This window comes from Lissotriton vulgaris, chromosome 12 (genome assembly GCF_964263255.1).
Source record: "Lissotriton vulgaris chromosome 12, aLisVul1.2, whole genome shotgun sequence".
Lineage (NCBI taxonomy): Eukaryota > Metazoa > Chordata > Amphibia > Caudata > Salamandridae > Lissotriton > Lissotriton vulgaris.
In genome coordinates, this window is record NC_141700.1 from 746,135,570 (window position 1) to 746,160,417 (window position 24,848).

The 24,848-nt window shown below is 45.1% G+C and overlaps 1 protein-coding gene across 1 annotated transcript in view; it reads left to right on the forward strand.

Moving 5' to 3' along the window:
* The first annotated feature begins 1,115 nt into the window (after window positions 1-1,115).
* Window positions 1,116-24,848, forward strand: part of LOC147678552 (extracellular calcium-sensing receptor-like) — a 71,139-nt gene continuing 47,406 nt past the window's right edge. Inside the window, exons 1-2 of the mRNA XM_086945687.1 lie at window positions 1,116-1,267; window positions 12,258-12,549. Of these exons, the coding sequence (XP_086801813.1) occupies window positions 12,292-12,549 (258 nt within the window). The 5' untranslated portion in view covers window positions 1,116-1,267; window positions 12,258-12,291. The remainder of the gene's footprint in view (window positions 1,268-12,257; window positions 12,550-24,848) is intronic.

The following is a 24,848-nucleotide window of genomic DNA, read 5'->3' on the forward strand; positions in this document are numbered from 1 at the left end:
TTCAGACATCAACATGAGAAGAAAGGTGGCCCTGCATCCTCAGATGCTTGTAGGTAGGTTACTGACCCATCAGATCAACTGAGTGATCAAACAGGCATACCCTGCATCCACAGACACTTCTAAGAGAGTGCACGTCCCCACAGTTCCACTGTAAGAGTGGGCATGGGCGCCCTGCATGCAGAGACACTCTAAAGAGAGTATCTGAGAGCAGTGGTAGTGTCCCCACGGATCCCCTGAAAGAGCACACAGGGGTACCCTGCATCCAAAAACCCTCTGAAGAGGGTGCTGGCTAGACCCACAGATCCTCTGGAGGAAGAGATAGATAGGTGGCCTTTCATCCACAGACACGAAGAAGAGAGTGTGCGGTCCCACAGGTTCAGTGAAGATTCAGGCGGGGGCGCCATGTTGATCCTGAGAGGAGAGTGGCTGGCCCCACAGACCAGCTGAAGGCGCAGGCAAGTGTAACTAGGATCCAGGAACTCATCACAGAGAGTTATTGGACCCTAAAATACACGGAAGAAGTAGAAGGGGTATCCACAGACAGGGTGAGGCTGGCCCTCAGACCCACAGAAGGAGCATACCAGGTGGTCGTGAGCCAACAGACAGTCAGAGCCCCACATCCACCCACACTCAGAAGAGAGTGGTGGACCCGCAGATTCACTGACGGAGAGAAAAGGGGTGCCCTGCCTCCGCAGACACTCAGAAGAGAGACTCAGGAGCCTTCTGTATGAGAAAGCAGAAATTTAGGAGTGGGCATTGCCACTGCCATTTCACTGTGTGTCATCTGAAGACACACAGTTAACCACTTCGCCCAGGTAAGGAGGCAGCATTTGTCTATCCGGGGACAGTCAGGTCAGCAGAGTGTCATTTCCTCACTAGTCAGTCCACAGATGATAAACCTGCACTGCAGGATTTATGTTGTTTGACAGCGGCTCCACATAAACATCATAATAAAGGCAGGGGCATTGCTGCAGCCTCATCGTCCCAGACAAGAGCGCCATTGGTCAGATGAGCGCAGAATGTCTTTCCGAAGCTCCCTCGGGCCCTTCCTCTGCCAGAGGTCTGTCGTTTATCTTCTCACATCGTATCTCATGCCAGGGTCTGTCACCCAGATCTCACTGCCCAACTGCCTGCTCCAGAAAGACAAGGTGAATGGATTCTCAAGAGATGGCGCCGTCATCATCGGCGCGACCTTCCCCATCCATGACTCCAGGGTCTACCATGACGTCACCTTCAGAGAGCCAGCCTCACCAAACACCTGCCAGACGTAAGTCATTGAGTGGTCTCCACTCCCAAACTCAATATTTGTTTTCAGCCTGAAGATGTAAATGTAAATTGATACTTGTATAGCGCACTATCACCCACAAGGGTCTCAAGGCGCTTGTACGAATACCGCTGTGGAACCCATTCTGGCTTTCCCTGTGAGGTGTCCACTCCTGGGCAAGCTTCTCTGACTTCTGAGGTAAAATCATCAGTGGATTTTTCTCTGCCTAAAGCGTAAAGTGATGGAGAAACTAAAATATTTGTATTCTGTTTGAGACGTGCCACTAATTTCAGAAATCTGAGGATTTAACTTCCCACCCGACTTCGTGCGTTTATCACCACTTTACTGCCTCCATTACATTGCTTTATCAATACATCGCCTGACCCCTGCCTCACCTGACAATTACAAAAACGTTGCTAATATTTTATTTTGGAGTGCGAGTTATTAATATTTATTTTAGGAGACAGGGCTATTAATAAAACTTATTTTATTTTTATTATATTATTATTATATTTATTATATTTATTATAGACTTTTTAATGTCTATATGGCCACCCTCGAGGACGTGGTAACACCATTTAACATCAAAATGGTGAGTTACGCTGACGACACCCAACTAGTCGTCTCCCTGTCCCAGCTGATTGACCATCCTGAAAATCTGACTAACTGCCTCATAAATATCCACAACTGGATGAACGAATCATCATTGAAATTGAATGGGACTAAGACAGAGGTAATGTTACTCGGCAAGCAATGGACAACTATCCCTCCTACAATATGGCCCGATGTGTTCGGAGAAACTCCCCCCCCTAAATCTGAAATCAAGACACTCGGGGTGTGGATAGAGCCACAGCTTACAATGAAAACCCAGGCAACCAAAACCTCGGGCACATGTTTTGGGCTCATGCATACGACCCGTAAAATCCTGCCCTTACTCCCACCTATGTCCAGAAAGCTCCTTATCCAGGGCCTAGTGTTGTCCCGTTTGGACTACAGCAATCTGGTCTACTTGGGAGCCCCCGAGGCTACCATCACGAAACTTCAGCGGACACAGAACGCGGCAGCACGCATGATTACCAACACCCCCTCCAGAATATCCGCCAAGCCAGCCCTCAAAACCCTGCATTGGCTCCCCATGCGTCAAAGGGTGCACTTTAAAGCAATGTGTATAACACACAAGCTTTACAACGGATCTGGGCCAGCGATCCTTAGTAAAATGATCACACCTTATACAGCAACCAGATCGCTACGATCTCAAAATGAGAATCTAGTCCGCATCCCCAGATTCAAAAAAGCCCGCACAGGAGGCCGACAATTCTCCGTGCAGGCGGCCAAGGGCTGGAACGCACTCCCTCGCGCCCTCAGACTAGAATCCAACTTCCTTGCTTTCCGCAAAAAATTAAAGACCCATCTGTTTCCCAAATAATACCCTTCGGTCACCTCCCCTCTCAATAGGTTTCAAGTTACATAGCGCGGGGATGCCCTTGGGTCACCAGGCGCTTTAGAAATCGCTAAAATAAATAAAAAATAAAAATAAATATTTCAAATATTTAGATTAACATGAGAAAACGAAGGGAGGCCACTGATATGTTTATACATGTACACAGACTAAACCATTACATCAAATTCAATTTGAATAAAATATTTGCGGGCAAGGATATTCATTTAAATAAATGAAAACCAAAATAAATATAATTATTAATGTAAGATAATGAATAAAAACAGGGGCCTATTCAGTTTTCTTCTCGGGAAAAAGTTGCAAGTACCCATGCTAAATAAAGCACGAAATAAATGAAAAAAAAAATGTAAGCGTAAAAAACCTAGGTGGTAATGTGAATTAAGAAATATTGGCATATATAGAGTAAAGGTTTAGGGATATGGTTTTGCATAAACATATACATTTATTTATAACTTTGTTACATGAAAACAGTTTGAGTTATGTTAATAAATCAAATGTAAAAATGCATTGATTGTATTCAAATATTAAAAGACAAATTTAAGATAAATAAACAATATTTGATTTCATTTTTTAGAGGTTAGGTAAATTACAATATTTACTTAAATTGAAAAGCACACAATAGAAAAAATGCAACAAAAATTAAAATTAAGAAAAGAATAGTGAAAAATTAAAAAATAATGTAAAACATAGGTTAGTAGTAAGATACTTATAAATCTTGCCCGAAACATGTAGAGGCTGGCGATGAGGTGGATGTGATATAGTGGGAAGTTGATATAATTCTGGGCGATATTGCAATATAAAACATCCCAAATAAGGCTTATTGACAATAAGATCGTTATGGTGGTGTTGAGTTACCACCCAATCGCGCACTGTTCACGTGGCGCTATGGCGCTTTATATAAACTTATTGATACAAACTGTATTTTAACCACTCTAGTGTTTTATTTCATTCTTTTATTTCTTCTCTAACTCATATTATTTTTCATATAAGTTTTGATTGCATTATTTTACATACACATGACTTTTCATCATTGACATTTATCACAGAACATTTTCATTTCATATTTGTCAATATATACTTGGCACATATAATATGATGCTTATGATCAACATTTTTATGAATGAGCCCAATGCATTTCGGCACTCGTGTGTGCCTTCATCAGGGGCAGTATCTGATAGTTCTGGTGGTCAGTGAACTGAATCCTGTCCCTGAGTCTCTTGAGCAACTATATCTCGGATCTCTTATTGGACTGTGCCTCAGGATTCTTGTCTTGTTCTTTATCTTCCCGATCTGATTTCAAAGTTACTGCCGCTCTAAAAGGTTCCCGTGTTCTGCTTCACCTGAAGCAGAACACGGGAACCTTTTAGAGCGGCAGTAACTTTGAAACAGGATTCACAACGTTGTAAAAAGACGACTGCGGACACAAAATCAAGGTGCAATTTTGTTTATTGAGTGCTCAAACCCCCGCACCTAGCCATGACGCGTTTTGGGCCTCCCTGGCCCTTGATCACATGACGCGCTTTGGTGTGCTTGTTACAAATTTAAAGTGCAAATGCCTATTACCATCAATAGCGTCATCATGAACATAGATGAGATACTATGTTTAAACAGTGCAAGTTCAAGGTTTAAAAGAAGATATACAGTAAAATACTGTATAACCTAACAAAACACTTGATAATCAATTTACAAACGATATGTTTAAAACCATTCATAAAATCAAGAGAATTAAAACCAGAAAATCATTACAGCTCAAATAGCATGTCACGACTTTGTTAATAAATTCTCAATTGATAATGACATGTCAGTCTTTGATTAATTTTCATAATAATTGTAAAATACAATTAAAATTTTAGACGGCAAAAAGAAAAAATACATTTTTGGTAGTTTGCGTCTAAAAAATTTTGATCTGCTAGCAGCACTGTTACAATTAAAACCACAATGGAAGATGACGCATTTGTAAAACCTAAATGTAAAAAAATATTTAAGGTCTATGGTAATGTGCAAAACTGTGCATAATCAAAGTGCATAAACCTGTGCAAAATAATGAATGTGCAAAAATATGCTATTCCACTATTAAAAAGCCTTTCAATAGTATAAAATGCATATTAAAAATATATGTTATATATAAGAAAATACTTAAGTGCTATGAATAAAATGATTTTTACATTAAAAAACCATTCTGTAAACTTGAAAAACTAAACTGAAACTGTCTCATCAAGATTTAACTGTAATTGTATATTCAAAGACCAATTCATAATGCGCATGAAGCAATATGCAAGGTGACAAGGGAGTACGTGACAACCTCACTATTCACAGACAAGTGTGCAGATCCTCTCAAGCGTTTAAACCTCTAGGATGTTTACTATCGAGGTTTAAGATGTAGTGTGTTTCTAGTTTTCTGAGGATTCCTTCCCTGTCACCACCCCTACGCAAGGGCATTACTGCATCTATTACATAATATTGTAAAAGATTAAGGTCTCTTTTATGGCAATCATTGAAGTGTCTAGCGACCGGGTACGCTTCATCACAATTAGTGATTGCCCTCATATGCTGTAGTACTCTCTGATGGGCTGGAAGTTTAATGCTGCCAATGTACCTTAAACCACAGGGTCACTCCATAACATAGATTGCAAATTCAGTCTTGCATGTTAAATATTTCTTGATGAGAATGGGTTTATCAGAAAATGGAGAAACATATGACTTTTTATTAGTCCCATGTTTACAGGCTTTGCAGGTGAGGCACTTATAGAAACCTTTTCTACTATTTAACCAGTCAGATTTTACTATGATATCTGGACTGCTAGTCACCAAGCTATTTTCCATTGAGCCCGCCTTTCAGTAAGTAATGGTGGGTGCAGTTGTAGACCCCATTTTTAACGTTGGGTCATTTTGGATTAATGGCCAGTGTTTGGTCATAATACTCCTAATAGCATGATGTTGCTTGTTATATGTAGCTATTAGGCGGATTGGGTTTTCACTAGGCACTGGTTGGGTGTTTAGCCTCATAGCTTTAGTTATTAAGACTTCGTCCTTGGGGAGTGTTTCCGTACGTTTCATGGCTGCTCTAATGACCTTGTCATCATAGCCTCTTGCCAGAAAACGGAGACGGCATGCTGCTTGTTCCTTGGTCACATCCTCCTGCCTATTGCATATCCTTTTAATGCGTAGCATCTCCCCGTAGGGGATGCTGTTTATTAGATGGCGGGGATGGTGACCTGATGCATACAAAAGTGTGTTTCCTGCAGTGGCTTTTCGATGCAGTCTAGTCTGAATGGTTTGTTGACTAATAAACACTTCCACATCTAGAAAGTTGACTGTGGTATCACTGATGTTGAATGTGAAATGGAGGTTAAGGGAGTTAATATTGAGATTCTCAACAAATGCCTTCGCTTCACTTTCTTCCCCTCTCCATATCATAAACAGATCGTCTATGTATCTGTAAATACAAATCACATGATTGAGCATAACTTCTGAGTATTGGCCCCCGAGTACCTGCCTCTCCCACAGCCCCATATGCAAACAGGCATAGCTGGGGGAGAAGCAGGAACCCATCGCCACCCCTCTTGATTGTTGGAAGCACATTTTGTCAAACATAAAATAATTATTGCAAAGACACAGTTCGATCATATCAGTAATCATTGTGTTGTGTGCATGACACTGCAATGGTCTATTTTGCAAAAAATGTTTGACAGCTTTAAGGCCATCCACGTGGTTAATGCCCGTGTACAACGAAGTTACGTCTAATGTGACTAGTAAATAATCCTCTTGCCACAGAATGTTTTTTAGTTTCCTTAGGAAATCCCCAGTGTCCTGAATGAAAGTGGGCAAGGCATTCATGTGCTCCTGTAGAAAAAAATCAATGTATTTAGAGGTATTCTCTAGGAGGCTTCCACAGGCAGAGATGATAGGCCTGCCAGGTGGATTTTTGGAGTCCTTGTGGATTTTAGGGATAAAGTATATACATGGTATGACTGGGTGATCATTTCGTAAATATTTGTACTCATCTGAACCGACGAGTCCCAAGCCTTTCCATGCCACAAGCTTCATGTAAAATTTGCTCCAAAAGGTCTTGATTGTAGCAATGTCCACTCTTTTATAACAGTTTTTGTCATTTATGTGCCTCCAGGCCTCCTCCATGTATTTTTCTCTAGGCCAAATGATGACATTGCCACCTTTATCCGCCTGTCTGATGATTATAGATTTACACATTTGTAGTTTTTTTATCAAGGCATGATATTCTTGGTCCCTTCTCGAATATTTGATTTTTGTACGTGTCACTTTGTGTTGCAATTTTTTTATGTCTGAAACCACCAACTCATGGTAATAGTCTATATTATCCTTGGCCATGACAGGACAGAAGGTGGATTTAGGTTTAAAGTCTGTTAGGCCAGCCCCTATCGTTGGCTGGTTCATGGCACTTGCTGGCAGTTGGGTACTTTCGCCTAGAAGACCAATAAGGTCCATTCTGAGGTCCATGTCACCTGCTGTAAGTGTCTCAGTATTTCCCCCTACTGCTGCACTTATCCCTGTGGGTTTTGATTTTGTAGCTTTGGTAGAAAAGAACTTTTTTGACTTGATTTTACGCACAAATTGAAAAATGTCCACTCTTGTTTGTGCATATTGGAAGTTACCCACAGGGCTATATGATAGACCCAATGATAGAATCTTGGTTTCTGTTGTGTTTAGAGCAACATCAGAAAGGTTGATGACAGACATTTCATCTATTGCATTTATTGTCCCTTTTTGTTTTTCCAATAGTTGTTTGTTTTCTTTTTTCGTGATTTTGCGTTTGCATTTCCTGCGTTGATGGCGCTTGAAGTTGCGGAATTTTGTGGCTTGTTTACCCTGGGTCTTAAGGTGTTTAGACGATCCCGCCTCACACAATCGAGCTCTTGCCCCAGGGTGAACCGGTGAAACCCCAATCCATTGCTTTGCCCTGCTTGTTCATTATCTGATCCACTCTCTGCCACAGAGCTGTAATCAGATAGGGAGGTTGAAGACTCAGCTCTTACGACCATCTCCGCCTGTTGCTGTGGTTGCGCTGAGCTGCGTGGGGGTTTGGGTATGTTTCTTTTCACATTTTGAAAGCGCTTGGCGAATGTGAAAACTTGACCCCTTTCATAATCTTGCTTGTCTCTCTGAAATTTGAAAGCCTTTCTTTTTCGAATATTTTCTTCTTCTGTATTGATTCTTACAAGCATTTCATCCCGCATTTTTATATTGGCTGGGGTTTGTTCACCTGTGTCAAGTTCATTCTCTAGCGCCACAACTTGCTCCTCATATTTCATTCGGTCGATTTCTGCATATTTTACCAGCAACATCATTAAATTACGTGAAGACTGTAAATTGCAGTGAGCCCATTCATTGAGGAGTTCCGGATTGGGAGTTTCATAAGTAGGCACCAACATAATTCGCAAACCACGAGGCACTCTTCCCACCTCTAAATATCTAGATAGGGACCGGTGTTCCCACCATTTAGCCTGTTCTCCTTTTTTCAGATTTTTTCGCTGTATGTCGCGTCTGCCACATTGCTCGTGGCCCCAGGTTGTTTTGCAATCGCTGAAACTGACGGTTCATCATTAAACATGTCAGTCGCAGCGTCCTCTCTACTCCGCAGCGCGCCGGCCATGGTGCAGTCAAAAGGGGGTTATTTTTCTTTGCTAGTTATGTCGATAATTAGCAAGCAAGCACGGTGCAACTACCAACGGGCGGCTGCCCTCGTTGCCTTAAATGTAAATGTAAATGTGCGGTATTTGTAAAGCGCACTGTTATTCTAACCGAGTGTCCTGGCGCTGCAGGCCGCTGGGGAACCCGTCCTGGCTTTCCCTGTGAGTTGGTCCCTTACTGGGTATCTCCAGGGTGAAACCAGGCATCCCCGGCGTCTGTGGGGGGCCGTTGTAGAGATGAGGCAAGCTTAATGCCCAGAGTTACCGAGTGTGTTCCCTGGTTAGAGTAGGCACTGAGGCGAGAATTATCGAGTCCGTTGACCCCTGGTCCACAACCCTGCCGCGTTGGGAATTGAACCCTGGTCCCGAGCTGTTCTCTGCTTACAGGTCTGCCACCTCTAACCAGTGAGCCACACCTTTCCACACCAGTGAGCCACACCTCTCCACCCGCACACTCCTTCTCAGAGCTGATACGACGTCTCGACTTCTCTTGGCTGGCACGTCTTTCACCAGGGTCCTCCGACACCGACGTCCGCCCATATATATATATATATACTACTATTATAAAGAGAGAACTTGCACCTTTTGGCCAGGTAAACTCGGGAACCACAGCGCCAATCTACACACCTGATACATCTATGAAAATGTCAGGGTGTGTAGATGGACATAGGCTATACAAATAAAAAAAAAAAAGCAAATTAAAAAATTACGTTTGTAAACAAAGTAGTCCCCTGAAAGTAGCGCCGGCCGGGACCTAGCGCTGGCCGCTACGCGACGTGCGTGATGACGAAGGAGGAGGGCGGTGCAGTGACGAGCGGCTGTGCAGTGAGGAGTGGCGGCACAGGTAAGGAAAGGGAAAGTGAGACTGTGTGATGCAAATGCAAATGTCGGAGCGCGAGTGAGTCGGGGCGGGAGGGGGGCGAGAGTGAGTCGGGCGGGAGGGGGGCGCGAGTGAGGCGGGGCGGGAGGGGGCGCGAGTGAGTCGGGCGGGAGGGGGCGCGAGTGAGTCGGGGCGGGAGGGAGTCGGTGCGGGAGGGGTTCGGGGCGGGAGCGGGTGTACTGCCCCAAGCCCCGTTCTGCCCCAGGCAACGCTGGGGCGGGCTGCTAGTATATATATATATATATATATATATATATATATATATATATATATATATAGCTATATATATATATCCAAAACCGCAGGTTGTTCTCAGGGTTGCGGTGGCCCCGAGGGAGGTGGCGTGAACGCCGGTCGAGCTGACCGGTAATCATATGAATCCAAGGATATCAAAGTAATATCACGCTCTCAGGGTCCCTAAAAACACCACACCAGTCAGCAGGGTCCAAGGGTGTTTATTAACACCTACTACATGTTTCGGCTTCCACGAAGCCTTGATCACGTAAGTGCCGTGCATGCATGCAACAACTCAAATACATTTCAAAAAGTGCTGTGAACATAAACAATGGACAAAGGTCTCCAGTAGTCATCATGGCAGCCATTTTGGAACGATCAAGTTGTCAGTATAAACAAAATGATAAGACTGACTCGGTATGCACAAACAAGGGATTTTGACTTGTATAGTAGCAGTAAACAATGAGACACACCACAAGAACCCTATAATAAAAGTTACATGCAAATGACATGAAAATACTATCGGGGCACTGGGGCTGGAAGCGCTCAGGTGGAAGACACGCTGGAATGAAAATAAGTAAATGGTAGTCATGGTTACGGGCAGAAAGCCGTGTTACGCTTAACAGCACAAGGGTTAGGCTGGCGAGAGAATGCAAACAGTGTCAGCCCGTACATTAACTGGACCCCGACACAGAGAATGGATAGAAAATCTGCTCCTGCCCATATAAACCGGTATGACATACAAGAATGACAAAGCCATGACCGTGATGTTTGATGAGTCCAGTTACTAGGTAAAATACCTCAGTACTAACCTCTAGGCATACACTGGCTATACTGGAAACTCTGAACCATTGCAGTGTCTGAAAGTTCGTGAAAGTGCAAATTCAAAGTGATGCCCAAGTGGGCGTGCTCTTAAAGTACTAGCCGGAATGTGAAGCATGTTGGGCCTGGCATAAAGTGCATAGTGGGGCCTCTGTTCCCGCAGTGCTCCTGTAAAGTCAAAATTCAGAACATTAAAATCAAACATGACAACACCGTATGCATTCTATCAATAAACAGGTAAGATCAAACATGACAGAAGAATTCATGGAAATTAAGACAGTACTGAACTGGCAGAAGAACAAAATAATGGAAATCAATAAAATTCATCTTTCAAATGGACTGCCAATTCTTCATCGTGGTTCAACCCCCCGGGGGCCTTGGTTTGAAAGTTAATAATGTATCTGGACTCGGTTTGTCTCATCTTGAGTACTCTGTTGCCACCCCTGGGATTACTCTTGATCTGTTCTAGAATAAAAAATCTCAAGAGCGCAGGATTGGAGAAGTGGTGGTCACTGAAGTGCCTAGCCACCGGATATTTTGTATCCTTGTGGATAATGGCATGATAGTGTTCCAGTATACGTTTCTTTGCAAAGGCCGTGGTACTGCCAATGTACCATAGTCAACAGGGGCAGACTATTACATAGACCACGAACGTGGTGCTGCAGGTGAGAAATTGGTAACACCGTTGTACTCAACTTTCTTGACCAGGGTGCTGTTCTTACAGGCCTTGCAGTGGCCACACGTAAAATATCCCTTAAGTCCCAAATCATGGCTATTGGAATACTCCGTGATGTCACTGTGTACACATAGGTCCCTGGTATTCCTGCCCTTCCTATAGGTGATACTAGGTCTGTCAGGAATGAGGTTACCTATAATCCCATCGCTCTTCAGGATATGAGGAGAAGTGTGGCTCAATGCTTAGAGCGGCAGACCTTGATGCAGAACGCTGGCCAGGGACCAGGGTTCGATTCCCGCCTCGGCGGGTTTCGGGCTTAAATTCCTCTGACCGGATATTCTCGCCTCAGTGCCGATTCTAAGCCTAGGTCCCACGCTGCAACTCTGGGCAATAGCTTGCTTAGTCTCCACAAAGGCCCCCTGATACACAAGGGATGCCTGGTTTCACCATGGGATGCCCAGGAGTGGACACCCCACAAGGAAAAGCCAGGAGGGGTTCCCTTGTGGTAGGAGTACAAGCGCCGGGATGCCTCCGGGTCACTGTTCGCGCTATACAAATACGCCACATTTACATTTACATTTACATATGCCAGTTTCTGGTTACTATTTTGCGGATCTGTGCTGACTCCTTATTGTAAGTTAAAATGAGTCGCGTGGTGTTATCTTCGGGAATATTATCGTCCAAGCCACTCTCAGTTAGAGTGTCTTTACGGTTGACAGCATCCGCCTTGGTATTGGCCTTTTTCAACACCCATGCCGGATAGTCGCAGTCTTTAAACCGATCTAGCATTTCCCTTGCGGTCTGCTGATAACTGGCATCTGTGTTGCAGTTTCTCCTTGCCCTCAGCAGTTCACAGTAAGGAATGCTCCACTTGAGCGGTTCCGGGTGGCTGCTGAGGGCATGGAGTATGGTGTTACCAGCAGTCTCCTTCCTGAAGAGTGATGTATGATATATAATTATTGTAGTTATATGTGAAGCTCTTTGGGGTTAAATCTATTCTTATTTTTTATGTTTTAAGTTTAACTAGTGGCATTGTAAATTTTCATTTTTTCATGTTGATAAATTGTCAATATTTATATTAATCGACAATAAATATTTATATATATCATAATAGCAGTAGAGACCTGGCTTAGCAAGAATAAACACATTTTCATAACAGTAGTCCCTGAACTACTTGTCATGTTAATAGGTAAAACAGAGATGCTTTATCAGAACAATCGTGCAGTGTCTAACCACTCAGTCTGCTGCATTTTCAGATTTGTTTCTGATAACTATCAATGGCTGCAAGCCATGGTGTTCGCGATTGAGGAGATTAACAAGAACCCCAACCTCTTGCCCAACATTACCCTTGGCTTCTGGATCCACGACTCCTGCATGATACTGGAAAGAGCTCTCAAGGGGGCCCTTTGGATGTTGACTGGGAAAGAAGAACCAATTCTGAACTACCAGTGCTGGATTCACCGTCCTCTTGCTGCCATCATAGGAGATGCTGTATCTACCCGGTCGATCATTCTGGCGCGTATCCTGGGCCGATATCGATATCCACAGGTAAGAATCACATCAAGGTTACTGAAGGTCCTCCTAGGATTGAAATCATTGGCTAGGGAAACTTTGAAGGGACAGAGACACCTAATATTTGACTTAATCTTCTAATATGGAGGGCATGCAGTAGGAAAACCTGCATCCGGAGAACAGTGGCCTCAGGGTCAATATATAGGAGAGGAACTTAAACAAAGGATTTGAGAAAAAGGTTCTCAACTTTAAATTTGACAGCATGAACAAAAATGCTGATGGTGTACAGAAAAATTAATCATGACAAGAGAGTAGAATATAACCTCTCAAAATAAGGGGGCCCCTGATATGGATAAAAGTAGAGAATAACAGGGGAAACAGACCATAGAAATCTCAGCAATGAGAGTTCTCTACCTATTTAATTTAAGTTATGCGATAAGTCAATAGTATACCCGCAAAAGAACCAGTGCGAAAAATGTGAGGTACAAGTGAGCCAAAGATGTGAATAGAAAAGTATCAAAGAAGTGTATTTGATAAATATAATCGTTGAATACATAATATCACAATACTTCTAAAGCACATCCCACCAAACACTCAAGCAGACGTCATGCATACCAATTCATATATACACATTTTCACACGAGTAATCAATATAGTCCATTCCTTCACAACAGGTCAAGAAATAAAGTGACAAAAAAAGTGCTTCATGTGTCTATAGACAAATACAGGAGAATATATGCTTCAAGGGTCTTGAATTAACAGAGTCAGATCTAGGATATGCCTATCACAATATTTAGAAACAAGAAATCAATAAGTAGGGCTATCTGGTGTCTCATAATATTCAAACAACTGGAATCCAGCGTCCACACGCATTTCGGTGTTTGCCCGAGATTGGACTTCACCTTCCTCAGGGCATCCAAATTAGAGACACAAAAAGGAAAATGGTCAGGTGTGCCTGGTCTGAATACACCAGCAATCAATTTCTGGAGAAACACAATTATTCCAAACAATCCGGAGGTGTGCGTAGTCTGGTGTTAAAACATGCATTCCAATTATGCAAATGATGGGCTTAATGAGCAGTTAAAAAAGAACGCGAAGGCCTGAGTGTGGGCACATCGAGCGGTTTTGATGGAAAGTAGCAGGCCAGCACAGGGTTATGTTATGTTGTGTTAATAACAACTTATAAAGCGCACGGTCACCCGTAGGTTTCATGGCACTGAGCATGAGGAGAGTTGCAGAAGAGTTACTGTGCATAGGCTTGCTCCAACAGCCAAGTTTTCAGGGCTTTCCTGAAAACCAGGAGATTGTCACAGCTCCTGAATGCCAGGGGAAGAGAGTTCCAGAATCTGGGGGCTAGGTAAGAGAAGGGGCATCCTCCTTGCTGTTTCCGTTTGAATGAAGTAATTGTTACCAGATGGAGGTGGGCTGAACTTAGACTATGCAGGGGTGCGTATTTTATGATCATACTTTTGATGAATCTGGGGCTGTTGCCGTGCAGGGCCTTGAAGGCTAAGCATCCCGTCTTAAAGACTGCCCGTTGGGCCATCGGTAACCATTGGAGTTTTGACAGTCCAGGTCTAGCTGACAGCCATTTAGGCTGTTTAAAAATGAGTCTTGCTTCCTGGTTCTGAACAATCTGTAATTGTTTGAATAGACCCGCTGCAAACTGAGGTAGATTGAGTTCGAAAAGTCGAGCCGGGAAAGTACTAGAGTTATCACCACCTGCATGAGGGCTGTGTCAGCAGGTGAACGATTTTCTGTAATTGAAAAAACCGGAGGAGATCACTGCTCTCACCTGTCCTCTGAGCGAGAGATCGACATTGAGAATAACCCCATGGCTTTTAACCGAGGGGGAGGGATTGGGGGGAGGCCGCACTTCTGCCGGCCAGTAGTGCGGGCCCCAGCTGATCTTGCTCTTCCCAGGCAGCACTAATTCTGTCCTGCCTGGGTTGAGTTTCAGGTGGTTCATGTCCATCCAGCGCTGGATGTGAGACATGGTCGCCTGAAACTCAGCTGCGGAGTCAGGGGAACCTAGTGGGATTATAAGCTGAAGATCATCCGTGTAATTAAAAATGTTGATCTTCCTGTTTTTTAAAGAGTGAATCAGGGGTCTAAGATATAGATTAAACAGTAGCGGGGATAGAGAAGAGCCCTGAGGAACCCCACAGGTGGTAGTGAGTTTGGGGGTAGTGAAGGTTCCGAGCCTAACTCATTGAGTCCGGTCGGCGAGGAAAGATTCTATCTATCTGAGTGCGGGTCCTCACAGGCCAGCCTGCTCGACGCGGTTCAATAAGATGTTATGGTCGACCGTTTTGAATGTGGCCGACAAATCCAGGAGCACCAGCGCCTGGTGGTCACCCCTATCAACGTTTGCTCCGAGAGTGTACCGACTGCAAGGATCACAGCCTCAGTTGTGTGCCCCAGTCGAAAGCCGGCTTGATTGGGTTCAAAGTAGACAGAGCGTTAGATGAAGTTTAACAGGCATCTCTGGGCCTCCGATATTTTAGCCAGGAAGGGGAGAAGGGAAATGAGGCGATAATTAGAGGGATTAGTGGGGTCAGCCCCAGGTTTTTTAATAAGGGGAACGACCATCTCGTTCTTGAAGGCGCAAGGGACCTTGCCTTGAGGGAGAGACTCATTGAGGAAGGGGAGTGCACTCTGAGGCAGGGCGGAAAATATGTCTTTTAAGTGGGCAGCTGTCATTAGGTGGCCTGGATTTAACACGGGTCATTAGCTCTGAAAGTATTTTAGGGCAGATAGGTTGAAGGGCATCTAGAGTGGATTGGTTACTGGATGTATCTTCCAGTGGTTCCCAGCTAGACGAATTAGGGAGGCTGGCTTTGATGGAAGAGAGTTTGTCCAGAAAGAAATTGTTCAGGGAGTTGCAGAGCTCTTGAGTAGGGGCCTGAGTGGGTGAGGTTCTCTCGTCATTACATAGATCATTAACTATCTTTAAGATTTCTTTGGATTTATATGAGAGTTTAGTATTTTGGTAGAGAAATAGGCCGCTTTAGTGTTCAGAATGGCTTTTTTATATTCTCTGTGAGCTATAGAAAATTGCTCCTTGTCTTCAGTGGAGTATTTTAATCTCCATTTTCTCTCTATTTGGCGCAGCTCGCGTTTTTGTTTTTTGAGATCAGAGGTGAACCATTTATGGGCGTCCGAATGGCAGGCGTGGGAGAATTTGACGGGTGGGACATGAGCGTTGCTAGCCGATGATAGCCACTCAGAGATCTTTCCTTCCATGAGATTGACGTCAGGGCACAAGGTGGGTAGAGAGCTCATCAAGGTGTTGATGAAATCCGGTTTATTTAGGGATTTCCACTTCCTGGTCACACCTCCCTCCAAGGGCATGGACTTATTGTAACCACTAATAGTTGTTGTTAACTGAATCAAGTGGTGGTCTGACCAAATGCATGGAGTAATTATGGGTGTTGAGAGTGTAAGATTACGGGACCAGATTTGGTCCAAAGTGTGTCGCTTTTCATGAGTGGGGGTGTATAGGTGCTGGGCCAGGTTCAAGTTCGAGAGGAGCTCGGAGAGTTCGGCCTCATAGGGTCCACCCGAGGCATCATTGAACCAGTAGTTCAGGTCTCCAATTAGGAGAACTTTAGCATGATTTACCACTAGGGAGGCCATCTGCTCACGCAGGGAGATAGGAAGGTGGGCATTGACTGAGGGGGTCGGTAAATAAGCACTAGTGCTGGGGACCCTGTGTCAGTGTCAAGTTTGATGGCCATATTCTCGACCTCGGGAGGAGAAGGGAAGTCATGGTGATGAACTTATGGTTTTTGAGGATTATGGCTGCTACCCCGCCACCCAGTTTTCGCAGCGGCCAGTTGGTCGACAAGATGTAGTAGTCTGAGGGGAGTGCTTCTAGGATGTCAGGCAATGAGTCCTGGGTTAACCACGTTTCAGTGATTAACAGGACATCATGTTTATCAGAGGTGAGTAGCAAGAAGATGTCAAGTTGATGCTTTACCAGAGATCGTGTATTGAGGTCGAGAAAACAGAGGGCTATTTGTGTAGTATTAGTGGGATTAATGACTGCGGGAGAATAGGGGCTTAGAGCGAGAGGGGGGGGCGTACTCCGGCTGAGGTTTTAAAATGCCGTTAGTGGAAATGCGGTAGTAGGTGGAGGGGCCCAGGGGAGGACAGGATTGTGCAGGTGGTCTCACTAATCTTAGTTTTCTGCTTGAGTAGTTCTTGATTTGGCCATAATCCGTGGCCCCCGGGCCCAGCCGGGCGTGGACAGGCGTGGACGGGCTTGCCTTTGGCGTGCCAGCGGCGCACCCGCTGAGCACGCCCGCTGCTCATTAATGCCATGTTGTAATTTATATAGCCAGCTGCTGGTGAAGCACTAGAACGTCAACCTGCCACAATGGCTGCTCTGCAAGTGCTCACCAGGAAGTGGATAAGATCGTAACTCCCTCCACACAAACAGCACATAATTGCTGCTGTGGACCGGGGAGTACCGACAAAAGAACAAAGCAAGTAAAAGATAAGGAGATTTAGTCAAAGTGCAGTTTTTAAAATGTTAAAAGCAAATTGCATTTAAAACACAATGCGGAGCTAGTGCAATCGTAGCCTAGTTTGGGGTATGGGGGGAAAGAAAAGGGATCTATTAAAGATTGTGGATAATGGGCCAGCAAAGCAGGGCTGCTTAAAATATGCATGTGATCTGATTCATCCCGATATAATAAGGAGCTTATTTGCATAGGATAGGATATCAGTACTGGTGAGCATTTCTTTGGTCCGAATTTAACAGAGAATGATAGATGCTGGAAATAGGGAGGCCGTATAAATATGAGAGCTACAGGGGCTGAGAGAGTAGAATATGAAAAATAATTCCTATTTGGATTCCACAATCTTCTCTTTATAAATTGTGGTTTTCCAGTGAAAGTTCATAAAACTTCTTATAAACCAGAAACTGCCTGCACCAGTTTAGAGATGGAAATAGAATACACACGCCACCATCTAACCAGGAAGCAACTAAGCTTTTACATGTTTCCTGAAGGTCTGTATTCTTCCGGATGACTACCACCCCTCCGGGTCAATACGGACAGAATTTCCAGCTCAAGACTTTCATTTGACTGCCTAAAGCAGGGGTCTCCAAACCGGTCCTGGAGGGCCGGATCCATGCCAGATTTTTAAAATAACTACATGTATCTCAATGGAGATATCCCAAAAATCTGGCATGGATCCGGCCCTCCAGGACCGGTTTGGAGACACCTGGCTTAAAGCATTCCGGCTGCTGTTGTCCATTGGACTGATTAGACTAACAGGCCTGATAACAATGATTTTTCTGTATACTTGGCGTTTATGGACCGTAGCTGCACTTTGACTGCATAAATTATGGCAAGTTATGGCCTAATATGAAGAAAATGAGGGTGGAGGAGCTCTAATTACATTTTGTAAGCTTTGTAAGCTATTTTTATACTCTTACTCCAAGACCAGAGTCTGGTGTGGGAGAAACGGAGAGTGTAAAGAAGAGTTTGGCATTCATAAAGGAGTGAGGCAGGGTTGTGTTATGGCCCCCTTCCTATTCATATTATATAATAATAATATTGAAAAACATTCTTATTGTAAGGCAGTGACAAAATGTCCATGTAGATCCATATCCTCTGCCCTTCTGCTTCATGTGGATGATTCTCTACTCAATCAAGTAAAAACAAGCTTTATTCGAGGTGTGTTCAGGGAGTTGCGGAGCCCTTGAGTAGGGGCCTGAGTGGGTGAGGTTCTCTCGTCATTACATAGATCATTCACTATCTTAAAGATTTCTTTGGATTTATTATGAGAGTTTAGTATTTTGGTAGAGAAATAGGCCGCTTTATTGTTCAGAATGGCTTTTTTATATTCTCTGCGAGCTATAGAAAATTGCTCCTTGTCTTCAGTGGAGTATTTGAATCTCCATTTTCTCTCTTTTTGGCACATCTCAAGTTTTTGTTTTTTGAGATCGGAGGTGAACCATTTATGGGCGTCCGAATGGCGGGCGCGGGAAATTTAAAACAATTGTATAATTGTATAAATACATTATAACAATCATGGCGGAATTATAAAATAAGCATGTTTGGGCAATAGACATTTAAATACATCATAAAATATAACAGTAATTCATTACTTACTGGAGCAATCACTGTAGCTATTAGTCAGACCCTAGAACAAGAAGTCTCAGTTCATAAAACACTATAGGTAGAAATTCATACAAAATCAATAAAATCACAAACCCTGAAAGATGTTTTAATTCATTAATATGAGCGCATTTTAGGCAGGGCTGGATTTCATCCTGATTATCCACATCTACCCAAGATATTTTGCAACTGCTACAGAGATAGGGGGTGTGGTATTAAAGAGCAGGATTCTTTCCGCTATCAGACTACTTTTTGACCCCATAGTCTTACATATAGGGCTCAACCAGGCCCTTTGTGATGCATCATAAGCTGGGCAGACACATAGCATGTGTGCAACTGATTCATTACATGCCTGACAGCTGGGGCACTTGCTATCACCTGGTTTGTTCCACCTTGATGTGAAAGACCCTAAGGGCAGCAAGCCTACTCTCAGCTGGAAATACAGCTTCCTGTCCAGTGATTTGGTAATAAGGTCCCAATATAGTTCTAAACTCGGGGTGATTTTAAGATCCAAAAATCTTCCTGTTAATGAAAAAGAATCACTAGCTATTAGTTGGCTAAGTACGACCATTTCCCAGTATTTTCTTTGAAAACCTTTTTAGAAGGAAAGCAAGCTGTGGCAGGGTCCTCCCAAAGCATTGACATACCGATTTTGGCTAGGATGTCTTTAATACTACGGAGCCAGCTGATTTTATGAGAAGTGTCAGATTTTATTATATCTGCAAAGCCAGCGGTATATGGTGCCATTTCAGGCACAGTCCACAGTCTTTGCCAGTATAGCACAATAAGTAGCTTTACGATATCAGAAAGGGGGTTTCTCCCAAGATCATAAAACAACGGGCACAGCGGCGTGCTTTGTGGAAGGTTGGTAATACCCCATAAAAACTTGTTTTCTGACAATCTATGTTTGGATATGTTGTGTAGACCCCATAATTCTACACCATATAATGCTGAGCTTACCACTTTAGTGTCGTATACCTGAAGCACCGGTCTAATGGGTTTCGTGAAGGACCTATTGTGCTCAAGTCGTAGGACCCCCGAGAGTTGCCTGTGTTTCAGTATGGCCAAATCAATCTGACGATTCCACTTGAGATCATTCTGTATATTCACCACTAGGTATCTGAACTTTCTTACTTGCTCCAGGGGATGATTGTTCATTGTAATACCACCTATAAAAACTTTAAGTTGATTAAAAGTCATAAATTTCATTTTCGACACGTTGACTTCGAGACCACGTGCAGTACAAAATTCCTCAAATATTTTCAGAGCTCGCTGAAGCCCACTCGGATTCTTCGAAATTATCAACGTGTCGCCTGCGAACATTAAAATCGGGATTCTGGAGCAGGCTAAAATCGGTGCATAAGTGTTCCCACGAGACATGCAGTCAACTATACTATTAATGAACGCAATGAACAAGGTTGCTGCCATAACACAGCCCTGGCACCCCCACTCAACAGGGAAAGAGCTAGTCACTTGTCCCTGGGAGCCCCATTGTATCTTCGTGTAGTTACCCTTGTGCAGTCTCATTAAGAGAGTCAGTAGTTCAATGGGTAAGCCAAGTTCATGGAGAGTTGCCCATAGACTAGAGCGGGGAACAAGATCAAAAGCGTTTTTTAGGTCGACAAAGGCAGCATACAAACTGCCTTTGCCCAAGACCACCACTTTCCAGTGTATTAAAACAAAACGGAACACTTGGTCAATGGTGCTTGTGGATGCATGAATGCCGGCTTGCAATGGTGAGAATATGCTATACTCCTGAACCCAGTCCTGTATTTTGTTGAGAATCAGTCTCCTAGTATTTTTCGTACTGAATCAATCAGGCTGATGGGTCGATAATTCCCCGGGAGTGACTTATCACCTTTTTTGTACACTGGGATTATTACAACTCCTTTCCACGAGACCAGTACAGGGGATCCTTGTGCAATCATATTAGCCAATAGCATTATGTTATGTTATGTTATGTTATGTTATGTTATGTTATGTTAAAATGTATTTATTCCGCGCACGTACGCCCTTGGGCTTCATGGCGCTATCGAAAGAGGAACATAACACAAGGTAGTGAAGCTAATAGTAAGCTTGTCTAAAAAGCCATGTCTTAAAAGAATGCCTAAATGTGAGGAGGTCTGGGCATTGTCTCAAAGATAGTGGGAGAGAATTCCAAAGGGTGGCTTCTAGATGGTGAAAGGAGCTGCCGCCCAGCCATTTTTTCTTAAAAGACAGGATAATTAGAAGCTCTTTTTTAGCAGAGTGGAGGTTTAATGAGGGGCTGTATCTGGACACGAGTTGCACAATGAATTTGGGACCGGTGTTATGTAGGGTTTTATAAATGATGCAGCCAGTTTTGAATAAGACTCTCTGTTCCACCGGCAGCCAGTAAAGATGTTCTAAGCCGGATCTAATAGACTGCCATTTCGGCTGTTTGAGGATCAGTCTGGCTGCTTGATTTTGAAATAGTTGGAGTCTTTTCAACAAACCAACTGGGAGTCCAAGGTAAAGACTATTAGAAAATTCCAACCGGGAAAGGACAAGGGCTATTATAACCTGAATGAGTGCGGTATGAGTTAGAAATTGAGAGATTTTTAACATTTTTCTCAGTTGGTAGAAGCTGGCAGAAACGAGAGCACCAACTTGTCCTTTCAGTGAGAGATCAGCGCTAAGAGTAACGCCCAGACTCTTGACAGAAGTGGATATCGTTGGTGGGTTTCCCAAATCAGGTGGCCAGAAGTGTGTATTTATGTACTTTCCCCATCTGGATTTATCATGGAGGAACACATCAGCAGGGATGCCATCTTGGCCGGGTGCTCTCCCACCTACAACTGCTTCAAGTGCTTTCTCTACATCCCTGATGTTAAAAGCCTCTTCTTCATAAAACACTTGACTTAAACCTTCCATGGTTGACTCAAGTGAGCTAGATGAATATTGTGGTTCAAAATGTTTGACCCACTCTTCCTGTGAGACATGATTGTGTCGACCTCTGACCCTGCTCACAGGCAGGTCGCTCCCCACACCACCAGATGGCCGCCAGCTGCCTTGTACCTGCTCCCTGCCATCCACCTGTTTTCCCGTTGTTTCCCGCTCCTTCCCGCCGCTGCGTCCCTGCGGCCCCGCCCCCCTGCTCCTCATTGGCCACCCCGCTCCCGCCTTCCAGCTGCTCCTCCCTCTCCCCCTCTTAAGGAGGCCGCGCAGTGGTGTAGGAGCAACCTCTGACCCTACTCGCAGGCAGGTCACTCCCCACACCACCACAAGGTCGCCAGCTGCCTCGTACCTGCTCCCTGCCGCCCACCTGTTTTCCCGACGTTTCCTGCTCCTTCCTACCACTGCGTCCCTGCGGCCCGCCCCCCCTGCTCCCCATTGGCCACCCTGCTCCCGCCTCCCCGCTGCTCCTCCCTCCCTATCCCCCTCTTACGGAGGCCACACACAGGCGTGCACAGCTGGCGTGCCAAAGGCCCGCCAAAGGCGTGCTAAAGGCAAGCCCGTCTGCGCCCATCCACGCCTCGACCGGGTCCAGTGCCAGAACCCCTGGACCCCGTGAACTCCACAACACCAGACTCCGCTACGATGCCAGCACCCTCTGAGCACTCAACGCCGGCCGAAACCACACCTGCTTCCAAGCCGCCCCAAAACGGACTCACAGACCTTTCTCCTGCAATACCTGCAGCTTCACCTGCGACAGAGCCACCAAACCTCCAAGGAATAGAGCCAACCACCTCCGCTGCATACTCCTCAACACCCGCTTCACAAACAAACATGTCATCGAGCTCTAGGATCTGCTTGACACCTCCGCCACAGGCGTGGCCTTCCTGACCAAGACTTGGTGGAATGACTCCTCGGCGCCCGACATCGCCATAGCCATGCCGGACGGCTACAAGATCACCCCCAGGGATCGTGCCAATGGAATCGGAGGAGGAATAGCCATCGTCCACAAGTCCTCCCTCAAGGTCGCCATCCACGTAGATGGCACCCTCAACACCGCCGAACACCTGCACTTCTGGATCCACACCTACACCAACACCACCCTCAGAGGAACACTCACCTACAGACCCCCCGGACCTCGAGCTCAATTCAGCGACTCCATCGCCGACCTCGCCAGCACCCACGCACTCACCTCCACGGACTACATCCTCCTCGAAGACCTGAATTTCCACCTCAAGAAGAACGACGCCAACACCGCCACTTTGATCGACAACCTTGCCAACCTTGACCTCAGACAACTCGTCACCGCACCCACCCATGCTGCTGGCCACACGCTGGACCCCGTCTTCTCCACAGGCACCCACTTCAACTTTGACCACACCACCAAACTCTACTGGACTGACCACCGTTGCATCCATTTCACTTTCAATAAACCAAACACACACCACCGCACCCAACAGCTACCTCGCCGCTGCTGGAGCAAATTCACCAAAGACCAGCTGATAACCACCCTCAACCAAAACCCACCCACCGACCCCACCAACCCAGACACCGCAGCCTGCAACCATCCGACAGTGGATTGACGACTGCGCCAACACCCTCGCCCCACTCAAAAAACCCTCCAACAACCACGCCAGCAAGAGAGCCACCTGGTTTACCGACGAGCTGCAGATCTCCAAACGTGCATGCCGGAAACTGGGGAAGATATGGCTCCACGAGCGCCCTCCGGACAACGACGCAGCCCACAAGGACAACACCCGCAGACAGCACCTCCTCATCAGATTAGTCAAGAGATCCTCCTTCAAAGACCGCCTGGATAGCAATGCACACCACAGCAAAGAGCTTTTCAGCATCGTAAAGGAACTCTCCAACCCCAGCGCCAACTCCAACGACAAACCGCCCTCACAAGAACTGTGCAACTCATTGGCCATCTTCTTCCACCGCAAGTTCACTGACATCCATGACAGCTTCAACACCATGACCGCCCGACTACGCCAGACCCCACCTCCCCTGTGAACAACACCAGCGCCAACCGCCTGACCTCCTGGTCCAACGTCAATGACGAGGAAACACGCAAGGTCATGAACTCCATCCACTCAGGATCTCCGTCAGACCCTCGCCTACACCATGTATTCAACAAAGCAGACGCTGCCATCGCACCCCAACTAAAGAAGGTAATCAACATCTCCTGCGAAACAGCGATGGAAACACGCCAAAATGAACGCCCTCCTCAAGAAGCCCAAGGCGGACCCCAAGGACCTCAAGAACTTCCGGCCCATCTCCCTGCTCCCGTTCCGACGAAGGTCATCGAGAAAATTGTCAACATGCAACTGACCCGCCACCTGGAATACAACAACATTTTGGACCCATCCCAGTCTGGGTTCAGACAAAACCACAGTACCGAGACAGCCCTCATCGCCACCACAGACGACATCAGGCGCCAACTAGACAACAGAGAAACATCAGCCCTCATCATCCTGGGCCTGTTAGCCGCCTTTAACACGGTCATGTATTCATGTATTTAGTACTTCCTCCATCCCTGTCTGTGCATGTTGATTTTATCCTGCCTGTCTGACTCCTCCTTGTCTTATGTATTAGCTTATTTTTTGCTGTTCTCTCTGTGTATGTACCTTGGTCACTGTAGGAAGCTCTTCCTTAATCCCCTAGAGTTGCTATTCCTTGGTGCTCAGTCCCCTGTGTAACTCTTTTCAACATAGATTTGGTTGGTCTATTCATGCCTCCAGTGTTATTCTGTCACTATCTGGGGCTCTTTTGTGTCCCTGCATATGGATGTTCCATGATTCGTGTCTCTTGCACTCTCCTGGTTCCTGCATGTCATTGCCTGTGTCTCTACCTTTGACTCCTTCCTGCTCCCTTTTGTGTGGGTCAACAATTTCTGTCTCACTCCTTCTTTGTTTCTCCCTGTGATTCATTCCTTTCTTTGGTTCATTCCTTTCCAGTGTCTTTGGTTTACTCTTGATCCGTGCTGGTGGTTATTTTGGAGAATGACAGACACATTGTTCTTCCGGTATTTATGTCCACTCATTTACTATAATTCCTCCATTTCCATTGTTTCTAATATTTGACTGTTTTTGTCCCATTATTGATCTTATCTATGGATTGACAATATACATGTTTGTGAATAAATCATGGTCCCTGTCTATGTATTGTTCTTGGTAACTGCATGTGACTGCTGCTTGGTTCCTCTCATAGGCCCTACAACCTACTTTCGCAATAAAACTTTCTTTATCATTGTCTGTGGGTGGTTCGGGATCACTAGCTGTTCCCTTG